This window comes from Pelodiscus sinensis, chromosome 9 (assembly GCF_049634645.1).
Source record: "Pelodiscus sinensis isolate JC-2024 chromosome 9, ASM4963464v1, whole genome shotgun sequence".
Lineage (NCBI taxonomy): Eukaryota > Metazoa > Chordata > Testudines > Trionychidae > Pelodiscus > Pelodiscus sinensis.
The window spans coordinates 59850263-59868017 of NC_134719.1; the positions used below are offsets into that span (position 1 = coordinate 59850263).

At 45.1% G+C, this 17755-nt stretch overlaps 2 protein-coding genes across 4 annotated transcripts in view; one reads left to right on the plus strand and one right to left on the minus strand.

Moving 5' to 3' along the window:
- ABL2 (ABL proto-oncogene 2, non-receptor tyrosine kinase) overlaps window positions 1-17755 on the plus strand; it is an 83267-nt gene that overhangs the window by 42125 nt on the left and 23387 nt on the right. The window contains exons 1-3 of one of the 3 annotated variants that reach the window (XM_014575449.3): window positions 3709-4918; window positions 13305-13475; window positions 16370-16665. In XM_014575449.3, coding sequence (XP_014430935.1) covers window positions 4852-4918; window positions 13305-13475; window positions 16370-16665 — 534 coding nt within the window. In that variant the 5' untranslated portion in view covers window positions 3709-4851. Of the gene's footprint in view, window positions 1-3708; window positions 4919-7561; window positions 9910-13304; window positions 13476-16369; window positions 16666-17755 lie in introns of those variants that run through there. The other 2 variants (XM_014575448.3, XM_075936854.1) reach the window with 2 other exon arrangements.
- TOR3A (torsin family 3 member A) overlaps window positions 332-17755 on the minus strand; it is a 52268-nt gene continuing 34844 nt past the window's right edge. Inside the window, exon 6 of the mRNA XM_075936855.1 lies at window positions 332-1692. Coding sequence (XP_075792970.1) covers window positions 1415-1692 — 278 coding nt within the window. The 3' untranslated portion in view covers window positions 332-1414. The remainder of the gene's footprint in view (window positions 1693-17755) is intronic.

Here is a 17755-nt window from a genome sequence, read left to right on the forward strand (position 1 = left end):
GTCACCATCACTATTTGGAAGCTTGCCATGCTGGACAGCTACTGCTCCATTGGGAACCAGTTCAGCATGGGGAGATTGAACATTGGGGTTGTGGTCATACAGGTATGGTGCTCTTGTGCTATTGTCCCAGGAGGGTGGTGAACTGCTGGAATGGGGCTCATTAGAGAAAGGAGGGGAATGGTGGAAGCTCCCTCGCTGGAAGTTTTTTCAGTCCCTCCTTCACAAAGCCCTGACGGGGGATAGAGTAAGTTTGGGGTTGGTCTGGGTGTGTGGGAAGGGGGATTGGGTTCAGGGGACTCCTGAGGGCCCTGGCAACCCTGTGATTCTCTGTCTCCTTCTACAGGTGGTGAGGGCCATCAATACCATTTTGCTGCATATGATCATCATCCTGGGCAATGTGGACTCCATTGTTGTCAGCTTTGCTGCCATGGGCTTCCCCAACTGTCGTGGCGCCATCGACGGTACCCATGTCCCTGACTACCTGGCATCAGACTAGGAGTACTTTTCCACAGTCCTGCAGGCCCTTGTGGACCACCAACGCTGGTTCACCGACATTAATGTTGGGTGGTTGGGGAAGGCACATGAAACCTGCATCTTTAGGAACTCCAGCCTGTTCCAGAAGACACATGCTGGCACTTTTTTCTCTGACTGCATCATCAGGGCTGGGGGCATGGCCATGCCGATGTACATTGTGGGGAATGCAGCCTACCCCTTGCTCCCCTGGCTAATGAAGTGCTACACTGGACACCTTGACCCCACCAAGGAATGTTTTTAGTGCCAGGTTCAGAGGGCCCACGTTGTTGTGGAGGATGCCCTTGGCGAGTGGAATGCCCCCCAGGTAGTGTCAGCCTGCTGTGTTTTGCACAACCTGTGCAAAAATAAGAGGGAGCCATTCCTGCCAGGGTAGGGGGCAGAGTCCGAGTGGTTGGCCAGAGTCTTTGAACAGCTGCTCACAGCTGCCATCAGGGATCTGTGCACATCCATGAAGTCCTGAGAGAGAGTTTCAGGCAAGGACACTGGGACACTCTCCCCTGGGCCTCCTCACAAGGGGCCTCTGTACTGCCCCTCTGTGCCTTTCCTCCTACATCCTTCCCTTCCCCCCTTTCTCACCCCTCCCCTCCATGCTGATAAAATAAACCAGACTTTTTGGTTTGGAACCAGAAACTGTTTTGTTCTGTTTTTCAAATTGGGGGTAAATGTAACAGGGGAGGAACTGGGGGAAGGAAAGAGGTGGAAGGGGGAGAAGAGGCTCAGGGATGGGGCCGGTACTGCCTGACTTGGGCTGTCCCACTGCCTCATGTGCAGGGCCCTCAGCAGCCACGGGGGATCTGGGGAGGGAAGCCAGAGGAGCAGGAGCAGGTGCAGGGGATCTTGGGAAGGAGAGAGTGTGGAGGGCAGCTGCTGGACTGCTCAGTTACGGCAACCATGCGGTTGGTGGCGGCGCTCTACGCCGTGTACATGCTCCAGGCCTCCTGGAACAGCTCCTGCCAGGTGGAGCGGCGCAGCTCCCGGTCAGCACAGCGCTCCTCAGCTCCATGTCCAACTCTGCAAGTCTAGAGACCACTGGAGGGAACGGAGGCAGGCCACATGTTCCTGCTGGAGATCTTTGTGGGGTTGGCAGCCCCAGTGGGTCTCGTAGGGTTGGGAGGCTGGTGCGGAGTTGTGGCTCACGTCCACCTGCCCCTGGTCCAGCTGTGAAGAACAAAGAGAAGGGCAGTCCTCCCAGGAGACAGGGTGCATGAAACCTAGCCCTCATCTCTGTGCCAACACTGAAAGGTCTCAGGTCAGACAAAGGCGATGTGCTTCAAGAAAGGCCATCTCAAACCTAGATAGCAGGCCCTTTCACGCACAGCCACAGATGTCCCGGGGGGAGGCTCGCTACCCCCACGTCCCAGGGACAAGTGGGCATGGAGAGGTGCTGGACAGGCCGGGAGCTTGCGGGTGGGAGGGGGTGGCGGGGTGGCTCATCTTCTCCATGCTGTGCATGCACCGGGTCTGGCAGTGGCATCTCCCTACAAAGAGAGGACTTATGTCCCTGCCTTCTGGGACGTGTGTCCCTGCCTTCACCTTCATTCTGACCTGCTCCCGGGTGTGGCTGTAGCCCCTCTGGCCCAGGCTCTCGGCCATCCAGCCAAATATGTTGGTGTTCCTGTGACTGGTGCCGAGATCCTGGAGGTTTGCCTCCTCTCCCCAGATCTCTGTGAGATCCAGGATCTCTGCACCAGATGAGGATGGTGCCCTCCGCTTTCACCCCCAGGCAGGGGCTTCAGAGGTGGCTGCTGGCTTCTTTGCATCCATGGAGGGTTTTGTGGGAGCATGGGAGTTGCTCGTCGTGGGGTGGAAGGCAGAGCAGGCTGCTGGTGTGGGGGGCAGGGCTTTTCTTATGCCACGAGCCCTTTTCCTTGCGGCTGCACCTTTAAAGGCTGAAGGGGAAGGGGGACTATAGAGTTCTGATGAGTGTGGACAGAGTGGCTACCAGGACACGTGAGAATCCCTGGAGGCCAGTTATTTTGAAATAACCACAGCTGAGCTGTCTACACACACCTGTTTCAAAATAACTATTCCAAAATAGGCATTATTCCTTGTGAAATTAGGGTTACAGAATTGGGACTCAGAAGCTCGTTCTTTTGAAATTATTTCAGAGTCACTGGCTTGCTGTGTAGATGCTCACTTTGTTGTTTTGAAATACCGTGAGTTATTTTGCAATAACGCTGTGGTATAGACATGCCCTGAGGTGCCACAGAACTGCTTGTTGTTTTCTCTGTATCTGTGTTAGTCTGCTGTGGGCTGTGACCTCAACTCTATGCCTTTGCTGAGGAAGAACACTGCTTCTGGCTCAGCAGGGAAGGGTGGGGAGGTGTCCCATGTGACCTCAGTGATATGATCAGCCCGTCAAGTGTCAGTCTTAACCCATCACATATCTAATTTACTTAATAGCCACTAGCAAGAGACTTTATCAAAGACTTGCTGAAAGTCCAAATTGTCAGATGGTTCTCCTCTGTGTTGTTGACATTCTCAGGCCTTATAGATTGGAGGCATTATTTATTTTGCCTAAGTGGTGCTGGCTTGTCCCTATTATATAATTATTACTCTATTTTTTTTAGTTAGTTTTATTCATTTTTTCTGATATTTGAAAGAAGGCAATTGGTGGGTGATTCCCAGGATCACGTCTGTTTACCAGCAGGTAAAACGTTGTCCATTTAAATGGCTAGGTTTGTTAGCACTTCAGGCTTCATCTCAAGTCACTGATGTATCCAGTCGGAGTAATAATTTGTTCGTAAGTTTATCTGTTTATTTCAATACTACTTATTTTTGATGCTTCAATCTCTGTTGGTTCCTAATCTTTATTACCTAGAAAAGTAGATCTTGAATTGGCATCTTCAACATTTTTGGGATGAAGAGTAAATCCCAACTAATTTCATTTCTTTGAATATTCCGTATGAATGAACGACAAGCAAAAAGTTAAGACCCTGGTATTTGGCATAATGGATGGTCCGAATAGGAGAAGCAGACCCCACAGAGAATGGGTAGATGACATAGTAGATTGGTGTGGTTGGAGCTAGTCTACAGAAACTAAGCTGCTCAGCACTGGGCAGGGAAAGATGGAAGGAAATAGTGAGGGAGGCATCGGACACCAACAGGCATTGAGTCCATGGTGGTGGTTGATGATGATGATGATGATGATGATGATGAATTTCCTTGTCCTCCATTAACACAGCTAGCCTACCAGGAGTCAGTCTTTTAGTATGTTTAATTGGCAAAGGAATAGTTAAAAGTTGGCAGCTTTGTTCACCGTCTTTTTTCTGTGTTCTCTGTGTAACAGTGATTACTATTAACATACACAATGATAAGCATGCCTTTTTGTATCTGTTTGAGTTCCTTACTGAAGTTTTCTGGGCTAGACAGGTGTTTTACCTCCACCTCCAGCCAGAAAATACAACTTTTTTTTCCCCCTCAAGTAATTTCAATGAGCCCATTATGGCCCTAAGTGCTAGGTGGAAAGGCCTGGTGAGTAAATACTGCTGCCAGCAGATTTGAAAAAAAAAATGCAATGATATAAACCTGAAAAGCTGTCTGAGTCCAGCTATGAATTCCCCTATGGCAGTCTGGGGGCTATTGATATTAGGTTTCTGAATGGAGTCCCTTGTCTGCATCAACTGCGCCAACTAAGAAGTGTCTTGATTTAGCCAGCAGGAAATGACACTGCAGCCAGTACCTAAATATAGCGTGTGTGCACGTATGTCTGTGATTATGTACACGCTTTCTTCCACTCAGAAGTTTCTCTCAGAAACTGGAGAAGAGACCCGTCACATAGAGACAGGGCTGGCACAGCTATAACTCTAAGCATAAAAGACCACTGAGTTGTTTTGCTCTGAATATCAGAATCACAGTGGGAGGTCTCATGCTGTAGACGTGAGACCCAGAAAAGCCCTTAATTTCGTTGTCTGGTTTGCTCTCATTTTTATGGGGGTGAGAGGCAGTAGTATTCGACTTGAGCTTGTCTTTCTTGGAAAGGAAGGAACAATTTCAACTTATTTGTTCTTTCAAGACAAATACATCTGAAGGAGCAAGGGGCATGAAAGACTTAACTTTTTAAAAATATTTTTCCTATGTTTCAACAAAAAAGCAGTATGAAATCTGTTTTGGTCAAACAAAGAAAATAGTCATAATCTTGAAGTGTGTGTGGCAGCTGGTGCTTAACGTGAGTTTTTGGAAACTTTTTTAAAGCCAGAGTGTGTTGGTGCTTGTAGTGACTGCTCAGTTTTGATAGTTGTTGAATATTCATTGTGGTTTGATGGAATTGAGCAGGAAGTACTGTGCATTTTAGGATTGCGTTTAAGAATTAAACTGATGTACTGGAAACTGAGATTGTATCAGCTCACCTGGGGAATTCTGTCCTCGGAATATCATCAGAAAGGTAAGCAGTATTGCCAAACGCAAAAATAAAAAATCATCAGTCTTGCCTCATAAAGCCATGAGATTAACTTTAAAAATATTATTTTTAAAAACCATTTTGATATTTTTCCTTTCTGACTTTTTGGGTTTTAACTTCATGTTTTCAAACCTCTCTCTGCAATCCCGAGAACTAGAAACTTACTTTAAAAACACAACAAAAACAAAAACTGAGATTCTAATGGAATCATACTATTCCAGAAATGGTGAGTTTAAGGAAAATACCAAACATTGCAGGAGTCATAACAAAAGTTGATTTGGAAAAAAGGTGGTTTGGGATGTTCTCTGAGGTTGTGAATAGTTTCTACTTGGCATCTGCAGAACAAACTTACTTTGTCTGGTAGCTATTCTGTTAGGGTATGTCTACATTGCATTCTTCTTCTGAGAGAGGAATGCAAATGTAGGTGAGCGAAATTGCAAATGAAGCAGGGATTTGAATTTCCTTCGCTTCATTTGCATAATCACGTCCGGCCGCTATTTTGAAATACCCTATTTCAAAATAAAAAATGCTGTGTAGATGCGGTTATTTTGAAAGAAACCCCTTCTTTCGAAATAACCGGTAAACCTCATTTTTTGAGGAGTAAGGGTTATTTTGAAAGAAAGGATTTCTTTCAAAATAACCGCGTCTACGCAGCATTTTTTATTTTGAAATAGCGGCCAGATGCGATTATGCAAATGAAGCACAGGAAATTCAAATCTGCGCTTCATTTGCAATTTCGCGCTTCATTTGCAATTTCTCTCGTCCGCATTTGCATTCCTGTTTTTTGAAGAGGAATGCAGTGTAGACATACCCTTATAGATGCTTCTAGCTCACTTAGGTGTGTCTAGAGAGCACCTGTCAGAATAAGCTAAACAATTTGCTCAAGCTACGCAACTTGCATAATTTCAAGTCTAAATCAAAAGCGCTTATTTTGAAATTTGACACTGTCTACACAGCGCCAAATTTCAAAATAAGGCATTATTCCAACAAACCCCTTAACCCTCGTGGAATGAGGGTTACAGGGATGCCGGAATAGTGCGCCTGCTATTTTGGGAAATAGCAAGTGCTTTTAAAGACACAGCGTTGCTATTTCAGGATACTTCCGGTATCCCAAAAGAGCAATGCAGTCTAGACGTAACCTTAATCTTAGATGGGTGTGTTATTTTTCAGCTATTAATTTGCAGTAAAAGTTGTTTGTCTCCTCCCTCAAATTTATTTCTGCCATTCTATGTGTTTGATCTTTCTGGAAATGTGTATGGCACACAAACCTTTTTCAGAACTGTGGAAGGTTCACTTAAGCCACTTCAAAATAGATTATAAAGTTAACAACAACTTGACATTTTGGTAGCAAGTCTTCCTAAATAACCTATACTTTGGAATTCTGTGGAAAAGGAGAGATGTATAGCACTCACGTGCTAAAAGTCACTGTTTTTAGCTTCCTCTTTCTCAAGTATCCCCAATATGAAGGATATTGCATTGAAGTTATGTTACCATAACTTAATATTTGAAGATATACACCCTTTCCTAGACCTCCTTACAATTCATACTTGTGGAGTCTTACTGGAATCTGTTCTGCTAATAGGGATGTAACTGTACTGGATTTCTCATCATAAGGGTATACACTGTTCCTCAACTATCTCTCAGGTCTTTGTGTCTCTTCATATTGCCTCTTTGACTTCGTTGTCAGTGTCTGTACTTTTGCTGCTGCTTGAGTGGGTGGAAATATAGAACATAAGAACAGCCATACTGGGTCAGACTTAATTCTAGCCCAATGTCCTATCTTCCGACAATATCAGGTGTCCCAAAGGTAATGAATAGAGCAGGTAGTCATTGAGGTTATGTTTAGACTACATGCCTCTGCCGACAGAGGCATGTAAATTAGACATACCAACATAGTCAATGAAGCAGGGATTTAAATATTCCCCGCTTTATGAGAATAAAAATGGCTGCCGCGTTGTGCCAGCTCAGCTGTTTGTCGGCTCCAAGTGACAGTCAAGACGGGGAGCGGTTGACAAGGAAAGCCATTGTCGACTGATCCCTTATGCCTCATGAAACAAGATTTACAGGATCGGTTGACAACAGCTTTCCTTGTCGACCTATCCCTGTCTTGACTGCCGGTTTGAGCCGACAAACAGCTGAGCCGGCACAACGCGGTGGCCATTTTTATTCTAATGAAGCAGGGAATATTTAAATCCCTGCTTCACTGACTATGTTGGTATGTCTAATTTACATGCCTCTGTCGACAGAGGCATGGAGTCTAGACATACCCCAAGTGATCCATCCCTTGTCATCTATTTCCAGCTTCTGACAGAGAGGCTAGGGACGCCATTCCTGCCCATCCCAGCTAGTAGCCATTGATAGATCTATCTTCCATGCTTTTATCTAGTTCTTTTTTGAACTTTATTAAAGGCCTGTTCTTCACAACATCCTCTGGCAAGGAGTCCCACAGGTTGACTGTACATTGTGTGAAGAAGTGCTTCCTTTTGTTTGTTTTAAACCTGCTACCTATTAATTTCTTTTGGTGACCCCTAGTTCTTGTATTATGGGAAAAAGTAAATAACTCCTCTCTTCATTTTTTCCACACCGTCATGATTTTATAGAGATTTTATATAGATTTCACCATAGTAGTGGAATTTGTTTGCTGATGTAACATTCTTTTTTCTGCTTGGGTGTTCCACCTTTCTGCACTGGGTGCCTGTCTTACCTATTTAGACTATAAACTCTACAAACATGGTACAAAAGGATAGGACCTGTTCTGAATAATCACTGGTACTAGAGTTCACTCACCATTAGGTGTCCCCTCACAGCCAGGTGTGGCTTTGCCACTCTCTGGCTGGGCTAGAGCCGCTGCCTATCGTCACTCCACTGCTTTCTCTGCCTGGTAACTGAGCCCTCTAGCTAGGGAACCATCTTTAGTTCACCCTTTCCAACATCCTGGTAGTTCCAACCAATGCTTTTTTTGTGTTTAAAAAAAAAGTGCCAGCACTCCAGGGGAAAAATTGTTGAGCTCTGACTGGAGGTGCCAGTACTGTGTCTGGAGGTGCTAGTACTGCATACTGGGCAGTACCGTCACAAAAAAAGCACTGGTTCCAACTAAAAGTCCAACTGTGCCTTGAAGAGAAAGAAGCACTTCTGCTTTCTGTGGGGTTCTTTCTCAGCCTGTCCTTGGCTTAATTTGCATCTCCTTTGCTAGGCTTGAGGATCCTTTTTATGGGCTTATACCAAGCAACTGCTATGCCTTTACCTTTGCTGTGATCCCCCGGGCCACTTCCTACCTTTTGTACCATGCTCTGCTCTGGGGCTCCCAATCACTTCCCTGGTTAGGCAGGGTCCCTCCCAAACCTCCACACATGGCGAGCTTCCTCAGTCACTTCTTTGCTTTGGTCAAGGTCTCCCTAGCCTTCCTGCCTTTTGGTCCAGCTCTGAACTTTCTATCTAGCTCTCATTTCAAATCTTTCCCCAGCTGGACTTTATCCCCACTTAAATCTGGTTGTCTGTGGGGCCTCATTACCCCCTGGTGGGACTTAGCCTGATTACCGAATATATTAGCCCTAGGCTCTTCAGGACACAAGGCAAGCTACCCTGTTATATAGTCCTTTTCTATTTTGGATGCCTTTTTAATGTAGTGACACAGAGCATATAGCAATTGAAGTGAAGCTGGTACCTTTAATTGAATGCATTTTCCTTATAGCTTATCCCTTTCTTAATTGCAGCTCATAATTAAAAATAATACATTTTACCCACATGTATAAATAGAATTGCATACCAAGCCAGGCATCTTACTTAAATGTGGCTCTGAGCTGTGTTTGCTGGCTCTATTCCATAGACTTGGTGTAGTGCCTGGCTTGCTTCCCTGCTGGACACAGCCTGCACGTGGGAAGCAAGCAGGGCTGCACTGAAGGGTCAGGAAACGGCTCTGTCTGGCGAGGGCACCAGTACTTGGGGAATGCAGCTTTCCACTCCCTTTTGACTGGTCTTTCAAGGTGATCCCATCCACTTTTTTGCTTAGAGAATGAAATCTGCAGAAGCTGTGTCCTGACATCTGAGACCACCCAGCTGCTGCAAGGAGTGGAAAAGCTTCCTTAGCTGCCAGGGGGAGATTGCACCTCCCCAGTGTTTTGTTCCTGGTTTTTACTGTTTTTTCTTCCATTTTTAATTTAAAAAAAATAAAAATCCACCAATTCCTGGGCAATTTAAAATACAAACTGAAAGGGAAGGGCCTTAAATATAGTTGGTTTCAACTCCTTCAGCCTGGGATGAAGATTTTTTTTTCCTTTACTGCTGTTAAATCCTAACAGACATCAAAGGTAATGCAGAGAACTCTCCTAAAAATTAAAGGAATTTACAACATTGAACTGGTCTATTTAAATTAGTCATTTAAAAAATAATCAGTCTGACAGTGGTGGATGGAAGTAACAAGTGATCTGTTTGGAACTTCATTAACAAAACATGTAGGTTTCCTTTCACTGATGACATGAAGGATCATTTGAATGAAAGCTAGCAATTTCCTTGGAGGAAGCATGATTCTTCTTGTCTTAATTTCTAAACACAACAAGACTAACTTGCCTGATGCCCGAGATGTTTCAATTTGCATTCCGTTCTCTACCTTCTCCAGTCTGTTCTCTACCTTCTCCTTACACTGTCCAGAGCACATTGGGAAGCTCCACCCTTACTACGCTTCTAGCTACAGTAGCTAGATTAAGCACATTTATTTTCTCAGTGACGCCTCTTCTTACTTTAGGAGCGATGCTTTTCCTATTGGTTCCCAGTCCTGTGAGTAATAATCACATGGAATGCCTTGTGCTGGGAGTGGAATGCTTAGACTGCTTGTGTGTGTCAGTTTCTTTTGCTTCCTGTCAAGCACAGCATGATCCTGGGAACGGTTCTACTACAGTCCAGCGGTTATGGCACAAAAGAGAATCTGCTTTGCTGCCTCTGCAATGAATCCTCTGATTCTGGTTTATCTGATTTCCGAGGTATGGTGTATGGAAATGCTGTACAACAGCCCTTAATGCTTGTGCTGCTCTGTATTCTGAAGAGAGGATTTGAAAAGAAAGAAATGTCTCTTTATTCCTTATAGGACAAGATTAGCTATAGCAAATCTGAGGTTTTCTGTTTTTGTGAAGTTTTTTTAAAGACTATCATTAAAATGTGTCATATTGATCAGTTATACAGATTGTATTTCAGAGGCAGAGAGAACGTTAGTGTCTGCTATGATTCTGAAATGTCAGGTTTAGGACTGTCCTGTAACTTTTCTTTGTTCAGTGTTGTGCTGGGAAGAGAAGTAACAGTAGCGTGGGAAAAAAGTACCTTGTAGATTGGCTGAACCGGAAAGTGTGTGTGGCAGGAAGGGAGTAAATTCTCCAATGGGAACAAAGAACAGGAAGGGGAAAGGGATGGATGAGACACCTTTTCCCTTGATCGAACATGATGTAATTAGTCTGGAAGAGAAGTGATTTTCTAGATTGTAAGGCTTCATTCTGGAAGAGATTAATGCAGGAGTACTATAACATTAATTACTTTATGATCCAGCTAAAAGTTTAAAAGGAGCTAGAGTTTAAAAACTAGAGGTTTCTAGTTTGACTAGGAAGCAATGATAGTTCCACATCTGCTTTGAATTCCTATTGGCAACTCTGTATAGTACCACAAATGGTTTGAAGTGGGCAATGTTGCTCAAGGCTATGGAATAAGCAACAGGTGGCATACCTCCTGCTGCCTTTGGTCTGGGCTTTCCCTCTGGTTAAAGTATCCTCTGTTGAGCTGTGTGTGGGCAGGCTAGAAGATCTTGACTGGTTGTGGGGCTTGATTCAGCAGCATTACTAACTGAATTGATATTTTGCTCCTGCTATGAAGTTAACAGCTAGATTCATAGTAACTGGATATACATCTGCTCTAGCCATTCTCTAAGTATGGGCTGGTTGCTCATTTTATTAGCCACCATGGCTTGTGTGTGTGTGTGTGTGTGTGTGCACGCGCTCTTTTACAGTCTCGGTCTTTAAAGCAAATGCATAATTGCAACCAGGAATACACTTGCACGCTGACTGATGTAATTTGAGGCTAAAAGTACAAATGTCTTTAAAGAGCGTGCAAGCCCTCATATCGCATGTGAGCATTTCTGTCCCTTTTAAGGGAGGACTGTCTAGGCTAAAGTAGAGAGGGGCTGAGAGCCAGAAGACTTCCTGTGTCTCAGGCTTGGTGTGTGCAGGAGTGGTCACATGATCACACGCAGTGTGCTAGGGCCTGGGCCGGGGTGGAGACTCAGGGCATGAGCGAGGCTCTGGGGTGGGGCCAAAAATGAGGGGTTTAGCGTGCCCGAGGGGGCTCCAGGCTGGGGCAGAGGGTTGGGGTGTGGGAGAGAGCGAGGGCTCTGACCGCAGGTGCAGGCTCTGGCGTGGGGCTGGGGATGAGGGGGCTATGGGCCTGTGGCAAGGGCTTGGAGTGCAGAATGTTGACCATGGGCAGTTCCCGTTTGTGGCGCAGCAGGGCTGAGGCAGGCTTCCTTCCTGCTCTGGATCCGTGCTGCTGCCAAAATCTGCCGGATGTTCCTGATTGTGGCCATGGGGGATGAGTTGTGTGTGGCTTTATGCCCTGTCCTTGCCTGCAGATGCTGCCTCCATTGCCCATGATTCCTGGCCAGTGGTAACTTCTGGGGAGAGGGAGGCCTACAGGCAATGCCAATGGGAAGAGCTTCCCTGATTGCTGGGAGCTGGTGTTCACCGCTTCAGCCCAGCGTGGGGGAATGGCAGTGCGCAGAGCTGCCTCCCCCGGCCAGCAGCCGTCCCTTTCTGAGAGCAGCATAGGGCCATAACATGCAAGCACGCTGCCTGAGCCCTGCTGGCCGCTGGACTTCTAGCAGCCTGGAGATCTTTTAGCTCTGGGCTGCAGCCCCTTAAGCCCCTGCATTAATCCAGCCCTGGACGTGTGACCTTGCCCAAGGCACTAAAACACTTTGAATGCCTTTGATGGAAGGCGCTACAAGAGTGTAATGAATGTATTATTTAATTGCTATTTATTTTTACCATTAAGACAGCTGCTTGTAGGAATTGGTGCTCCTGTCTGCTGCCACCAACACAGTTGTGTGCTTAATTATTTGACGTGTATATACGTGGCAGCTGTGCTAATATACAGACACTTGCGTATAATTTATCCATTGGGATTTTCTCATGTCTTATGGTACCCGTGTGGTACTTTCGTACTCTCTAAAACCAATTGGTATCAATAAGGCTACAGTAATCCATGTGCAAAAAACATTGAGCATACCTGCCGCAAAACATTAGAGAGGAAAATATCACTGGCTTAACACCTAGCTGCAGGTCTGTTGTTGCTAGTGGAGCTTGTAACTTTTGAGCCTGAGGGGCTCTACTGGTGCATAAGATACATTCCTGACCTAGACAAAAAGTTATGTTACTCACCAGTCCCAAAATCAGCAGATTATGCTGGGAAAAGACATAACCTCTGTGAGACCTCAAATACAGACCACTCGCTCCAGACATAAGCTTACAGTCCTCCTGAGAAGCATATTTGTGATTTCAGGATAGTTATAAACTCTGCCAGCATAACAACAGTGTATGTAACTATACAGGAGTGCCGCTAAGAAATAAAGGATTGTGAAATTAACAGTCACAATCACAACCAGTCATGTTTACTACAGTAGCATGAAAATGTAGTATGTGGGGGGAGAAGAAAGTAGAAAAATGGAATGCCTCTCACAGGAAAATCCCTGTGTTTTGATTTCCTGGCACTGAGCCTTGACCTCCAGTGGATCCATGCCAAATGCTTGCCGGCTGCTGGGACCGTGCTCAGGCCCTTCCCTATTTTATTTCTCACTGGCTTCCCCATTAGGGACATCAGCATCTTCATCCCCATTAGGGATGTTAAAATGCAATTTTGTAAACCTGTAGACACTGAATTTTTCAGTGGCTACACATTTACATGGAGGGGCCAGGCGAGAGCCGGAGCTCATGGGGAGCCGGCCAACTCCCGTCTGACACTCCCCCTTCCCTACCCTCCGCACTGTATAAGATTTCTCAATCTTACCCGAACTTCATCTTTAGAAACTTATGTTCCTTTCTCTTGTGGAAGAACTTCCAAAATGTAGGAATGAGTTTGAAGAAAGCTGATGAAATTCAGTTTCAACACAATTTACTATATATTTTCATATTTGCTTTAACAACCTTGATATCCTGTGGTCACACAGGTTGTGTTTGTGATGCCTAGACTGATATACAACATCCATTCTTGCAAAATCTGTACTTTTTGTTCCATGTAGTGCTCACAATGCTGCTGTAGCAGCAACTGTTTGTGTGCATTGGGTTTTGACAAATTCACAGCTGTCGTACATAAATTCCCTCCTCTTGCTTTGTTTGTCCAGAGGCCCTTCACCGCCCCTATGGGTGTGATGTTGAACCCCAGGCACTGACTGAAGCCATCAGGTGGAGCTCTAAGGAGAACCTGCTTGGAGCCACTGAGAGCGATCCCAATCTTTTTGTTGCACTTTATGATTTTGTAGCAAGCGGTGACAACACACTCAGCATCACCAAAGGTAAGTTGTGCTGTACTTTTTCCACATCTTTATGTGGCTTCAGTTTGTGCTTATCAAGGTGTTGAGTCACAGATCTGTGATAGCTGGGATGGTAGCATGTGCCTGTCCTAAATTAGAGGGAAAGCATGGCTCAACATGAACTGTAGTTTCTCTGCCGCCTTAAAGGGGAAATGTATTCCACGCTAACAGCAGCCGAGTTGCAACACTGCAGCTATGCCAGCGTAGAACTCCTACATCGACGGGTGGGGCTTCTCCCATCACTGTAGTTAATCCAACTCTCAAGGAGGCAGTAGATAAAAGAATTCTTCCATTGACCTCTCAACCTAGCTCTGTTGATGGTGGAGGTTAGGCAGGCGTAACTGTGTCATACTGTGTGTACCCTGGCAACCGAATGACAAAACTTTTGTCACTCAGCAGTATTAAAATGACCCCCCCCCCCCCCCCCCCCGAAAGATAAGTTTAGCTGACAAGAAGCATCAGAGTAAATAGCGTTTTGCCAGCAGGAGCTACTTCTGCTCAGCATTTTGTTAGCAAAAGAGCCGACAAACTGCGGCTACGCTGCCCGACTTTTAGTGATGTGTCTAAAGCCTCACTTAATGATGTGAATTTTTCACAACCCTGAGCGGTGGAGCTGGATGAACCTAAATTTATAGTGTAGACCTGACATCAGATGGCAGCATTATCATTCAGCATTATCTCCTTCCCTGCTAAAGCTATGGATTTAACAGTGAGAAAAGACTATACTAGAATCACTTGTCACTTCATTCCACTAAGGAGAGTGGAAGAAGGGAATGTATCTGAAGTAGATTATGGTCTTTTGTAAATGGCTGATTCGTGTCTTGCAAGTAGGTGTTTTCTTTGTGTAAAAGGGACACCTACTGGATAATTGCAGAAGTTACTATCTGTAGTTGGTTCTTGGTGGTGATCCAGTGAGCATAATTATTTCTATCCTAATACACCAAAAGCCACCTGATTCTTAACATTCCCATTGCAATGTGAGACGTTTCATAGTTTTTCCTCAGAAATAAGTAAACTCTGGGGTTAGGCCTATCTATAGCTCTAATTTTCACTGCTAGTATCACCATATATCCTTCACCTTTGATAACACAGGGTTTTGGTTGAGGAGCAGTTAGCATAAGCCTCAGTGGTGCTGGGCACTAGTGACAAAACTAAGTATTCGGCAGTGAGAAGTTGATACCGTGCCTGCTTTGAAACGGTCAGCTTTCAAAACACTAGTTCTTCCCTGCTCCTGTCAGCAGCTGCTGGTTTTACAAGTATCTCAATCCCCACAGAAAACTAATTCCAGCAGCACTGCTGCCAATGTGCATACAGATAGTTTGGAAAAGGAAGGAGGAATTCCCTAAATAGCGTGGCTGGCAGCAAGGATAGGTAACTGAACAGCTTGAGAAACACTGAGTGGTAGGACTGTGATACTAGAGATGTGAGTGTATAGTCATTTAAACAATAAACCAATATGCTTGGGCTTATCGGTTAATCCAAAATGACTACACATCTCTCTCTTTCCCCTTGCTGCCTCTGTGCTGCCTCTAATACAGGGTGTGTCTAGACTACATGCCTCTGCCGACAGAGGCATGTAAAATATGCTACCTGACATAGTCAAATATCCCCAGCTTCATTAAAATAAAAATGGCCGCCGCGCTGTGCCGGATCAGCTGATTGTCGGCACAGCGCGGCAGTTAAGACATGGCTCAGTCGACGGGGAAGCCTTTGTCGACCGCTCCCAGGAGCATTTTAGTAACTGTGTAAATGATTTTTTTTTCCAGCTAAACAGTTACTAAAATAAACGTTCTCTAACTTTTCTGTGTGATGCTAAGATCTAGACCAGTGATGGTCAACCCGTGGGCTGCATGTGGTCATTTGGGATTCCGTGTGTGGCCCACGTGATATTTTGGCAGGCAAGGGATTGTCAGATTCCACTGGCTTCCTTAGGCATAGTTTTTTTCCTCCCTATAGTACTCAAGTGACACACACACAGAAGTAGGGCACGTGAAGTGAGGTGCGGGCTGATTGCACACAACACTGACTGTGAGAGCTGCACATTCCCTCTGCATCCAATCAAAGTGCTGCTACGATTCAGTTGGCAGCCCCCATAAATTTTAGGTATGCAAGTGCAGTTAGCAAAACTAGCCATCCTGGTTATGACAAGCTTGCAGCTCACTGAGATGAAGGGGGATCACTTATGCCACCCACTCATTAACCCAGGTTGCCCATTACTGACCTAGACGTGGTAATCTGTATGCAGGCGTGTCAACTTTACTACTTACATTATTGTCCATATACACATTTCACAGTCCTGTTGTCCCAACTCAAAGGAAATTGAAAATTTCTTTACATATACCAAGAAACATCAGTGAGGGGGTTTCCTGGTACTACTGTCAATGGCTGCCAGAAAAAATGAATCTTGCTATACTGCTATTTTAAAAGGGGTCGGTCCAACCTGGAATGAGGCCCCAACCTCCTAGAAAAGAATTCATTTCCTGCTTTACAAATCTAAACCAGAGGAAGCATTGGAACTGGTTAACATAGGTGAAAATGTAGTTGCATGTTAAGTAAGTTATATCTGAATATCCACACTGGAGTAATTAGGGAATAGTGTCTTAGCTCCAAATCTGAGGAGCAGGACAGCTGTCAAAACTACCTCCCTCAGTTTTTAAATCTATGTTAAAAGCTCATCTGTATCCATTTTCTGAATTTTACTTTTCATCTACTTAAAAAATTATATGGAACAGTTTGGGATGGTTGTATTAGAGGGCCTTTGCCAAAGACTTGTGTCCCCTAGCTGCAAAGGTGGCTTAGGTAACCAGTGGTACGTGTACTCAAAGAAGACTCACAAGATTTCAACTTGATTCCCACCCTTTTGTCCCCATCCTCAGGTGAGAAGCTACGAGTCCTAGGTTACAACCAGAATGGTGAGTGGAGTGAGGTATGTTCTAAGAACGGGCAGGGATGGGTGCCAAGCAACTATATCACACCAGTGAACAGCCTGGAGAAGCATTCCTGGTATCATGGGCCAGTGTCGCGCAGTGCGGCAGAATATCTGCTGAGCAGCCTCATCAATGGCAGTTTCCTGGTTCGTGAAAGTGAGAGCAGCCCGGGGCAGCTGTCCATCTCCCTCAGGTATGAGGGGCGTGTTTACCACTACAGGATCAATACCACCACAGATGGAAAGGTAAGGCGCTCTCCAGGGGACACAATGGGAAGTGCTGTCTCAATTGTCTTGTACAAGTGAGAGGTTTATTGGTTTAACCATAAAGAGGGAATGTCTGTCCATGCGATCTCTCCTAATCCAAGAAATAACACTTCATAAGAAATCATAGAATCCTAGAACTGGAAGGGACCTCGAGAGGTCATCGAGTCCAGTCCCCGGCCCCCACGGCAGGACCAAGCATTGTTTAGATGATTCCTGATATCTATCCAATCTGCTCTTAAATATCTCCAGTGATGGAGATTCCACAACCTCCCTAGGCAATTTATTCCAGTGTTTAACCACCCTGACCGTTAGGAAGATTTTCCTAAACCTAAACCTCCCTTGCTGCAATTTAAGCCCATTGCTTCTTGTTCTATCCTCAGAGGCCAAGGAGAAGAATTTTTCTCCCTCCTCCTTCTAACACCCTTTTAGATATTTGAAAACTGCTGTCATGTCCCCTCTCAGTCTTCTCTTTTCTAAACTGAACAGGCCCAGTTCTTTCAGTCTTCCCTCATAGGTTATGTTTTCTGGACCTTTAATCATTTTTGTTGCTCTTTTCTGGGCCATCTCCAATTTCTCCACGTTTCTTGGAATGTGGTGCCCAGAACTGGACACAATATCCAATTGGGGACCAATCAGTGCAGAGTAGAGCAGCAGAATGACTTCTCGTGTCTCGCTCACAACACTCCTGTTAATGCCTCCCAGAATCATGTTTGCTTTGTTTGCAACAGTGTCACACTGACTCCTATTTAACTTGTGGTCCACTATGACCCCTAAATCTCTTTCTGCAGTACTCCTTCCTAGACTGTCGCTTCCCATTCTGAGAATCCTGTTAATAGTCTTTTGTTAAGTGGGTGACTGGAGAGTAGAATGGTGGTAGTTTGGTGTGACTACAGATCTGTTTTAATTGGCCCTGTTAAGAATGGTCTATATGTGAGAATTGTTGAACCAATGGTTGCTTGCCTTTGGCACAGTGAAGGGATGGTGTGTCGTATCTGAGGGAGATTCCACTGGTCCTAAAGAGACTGGAGACTGCACTTGTAGTTTTGGTTTTAAAATTATGGAAAGCATG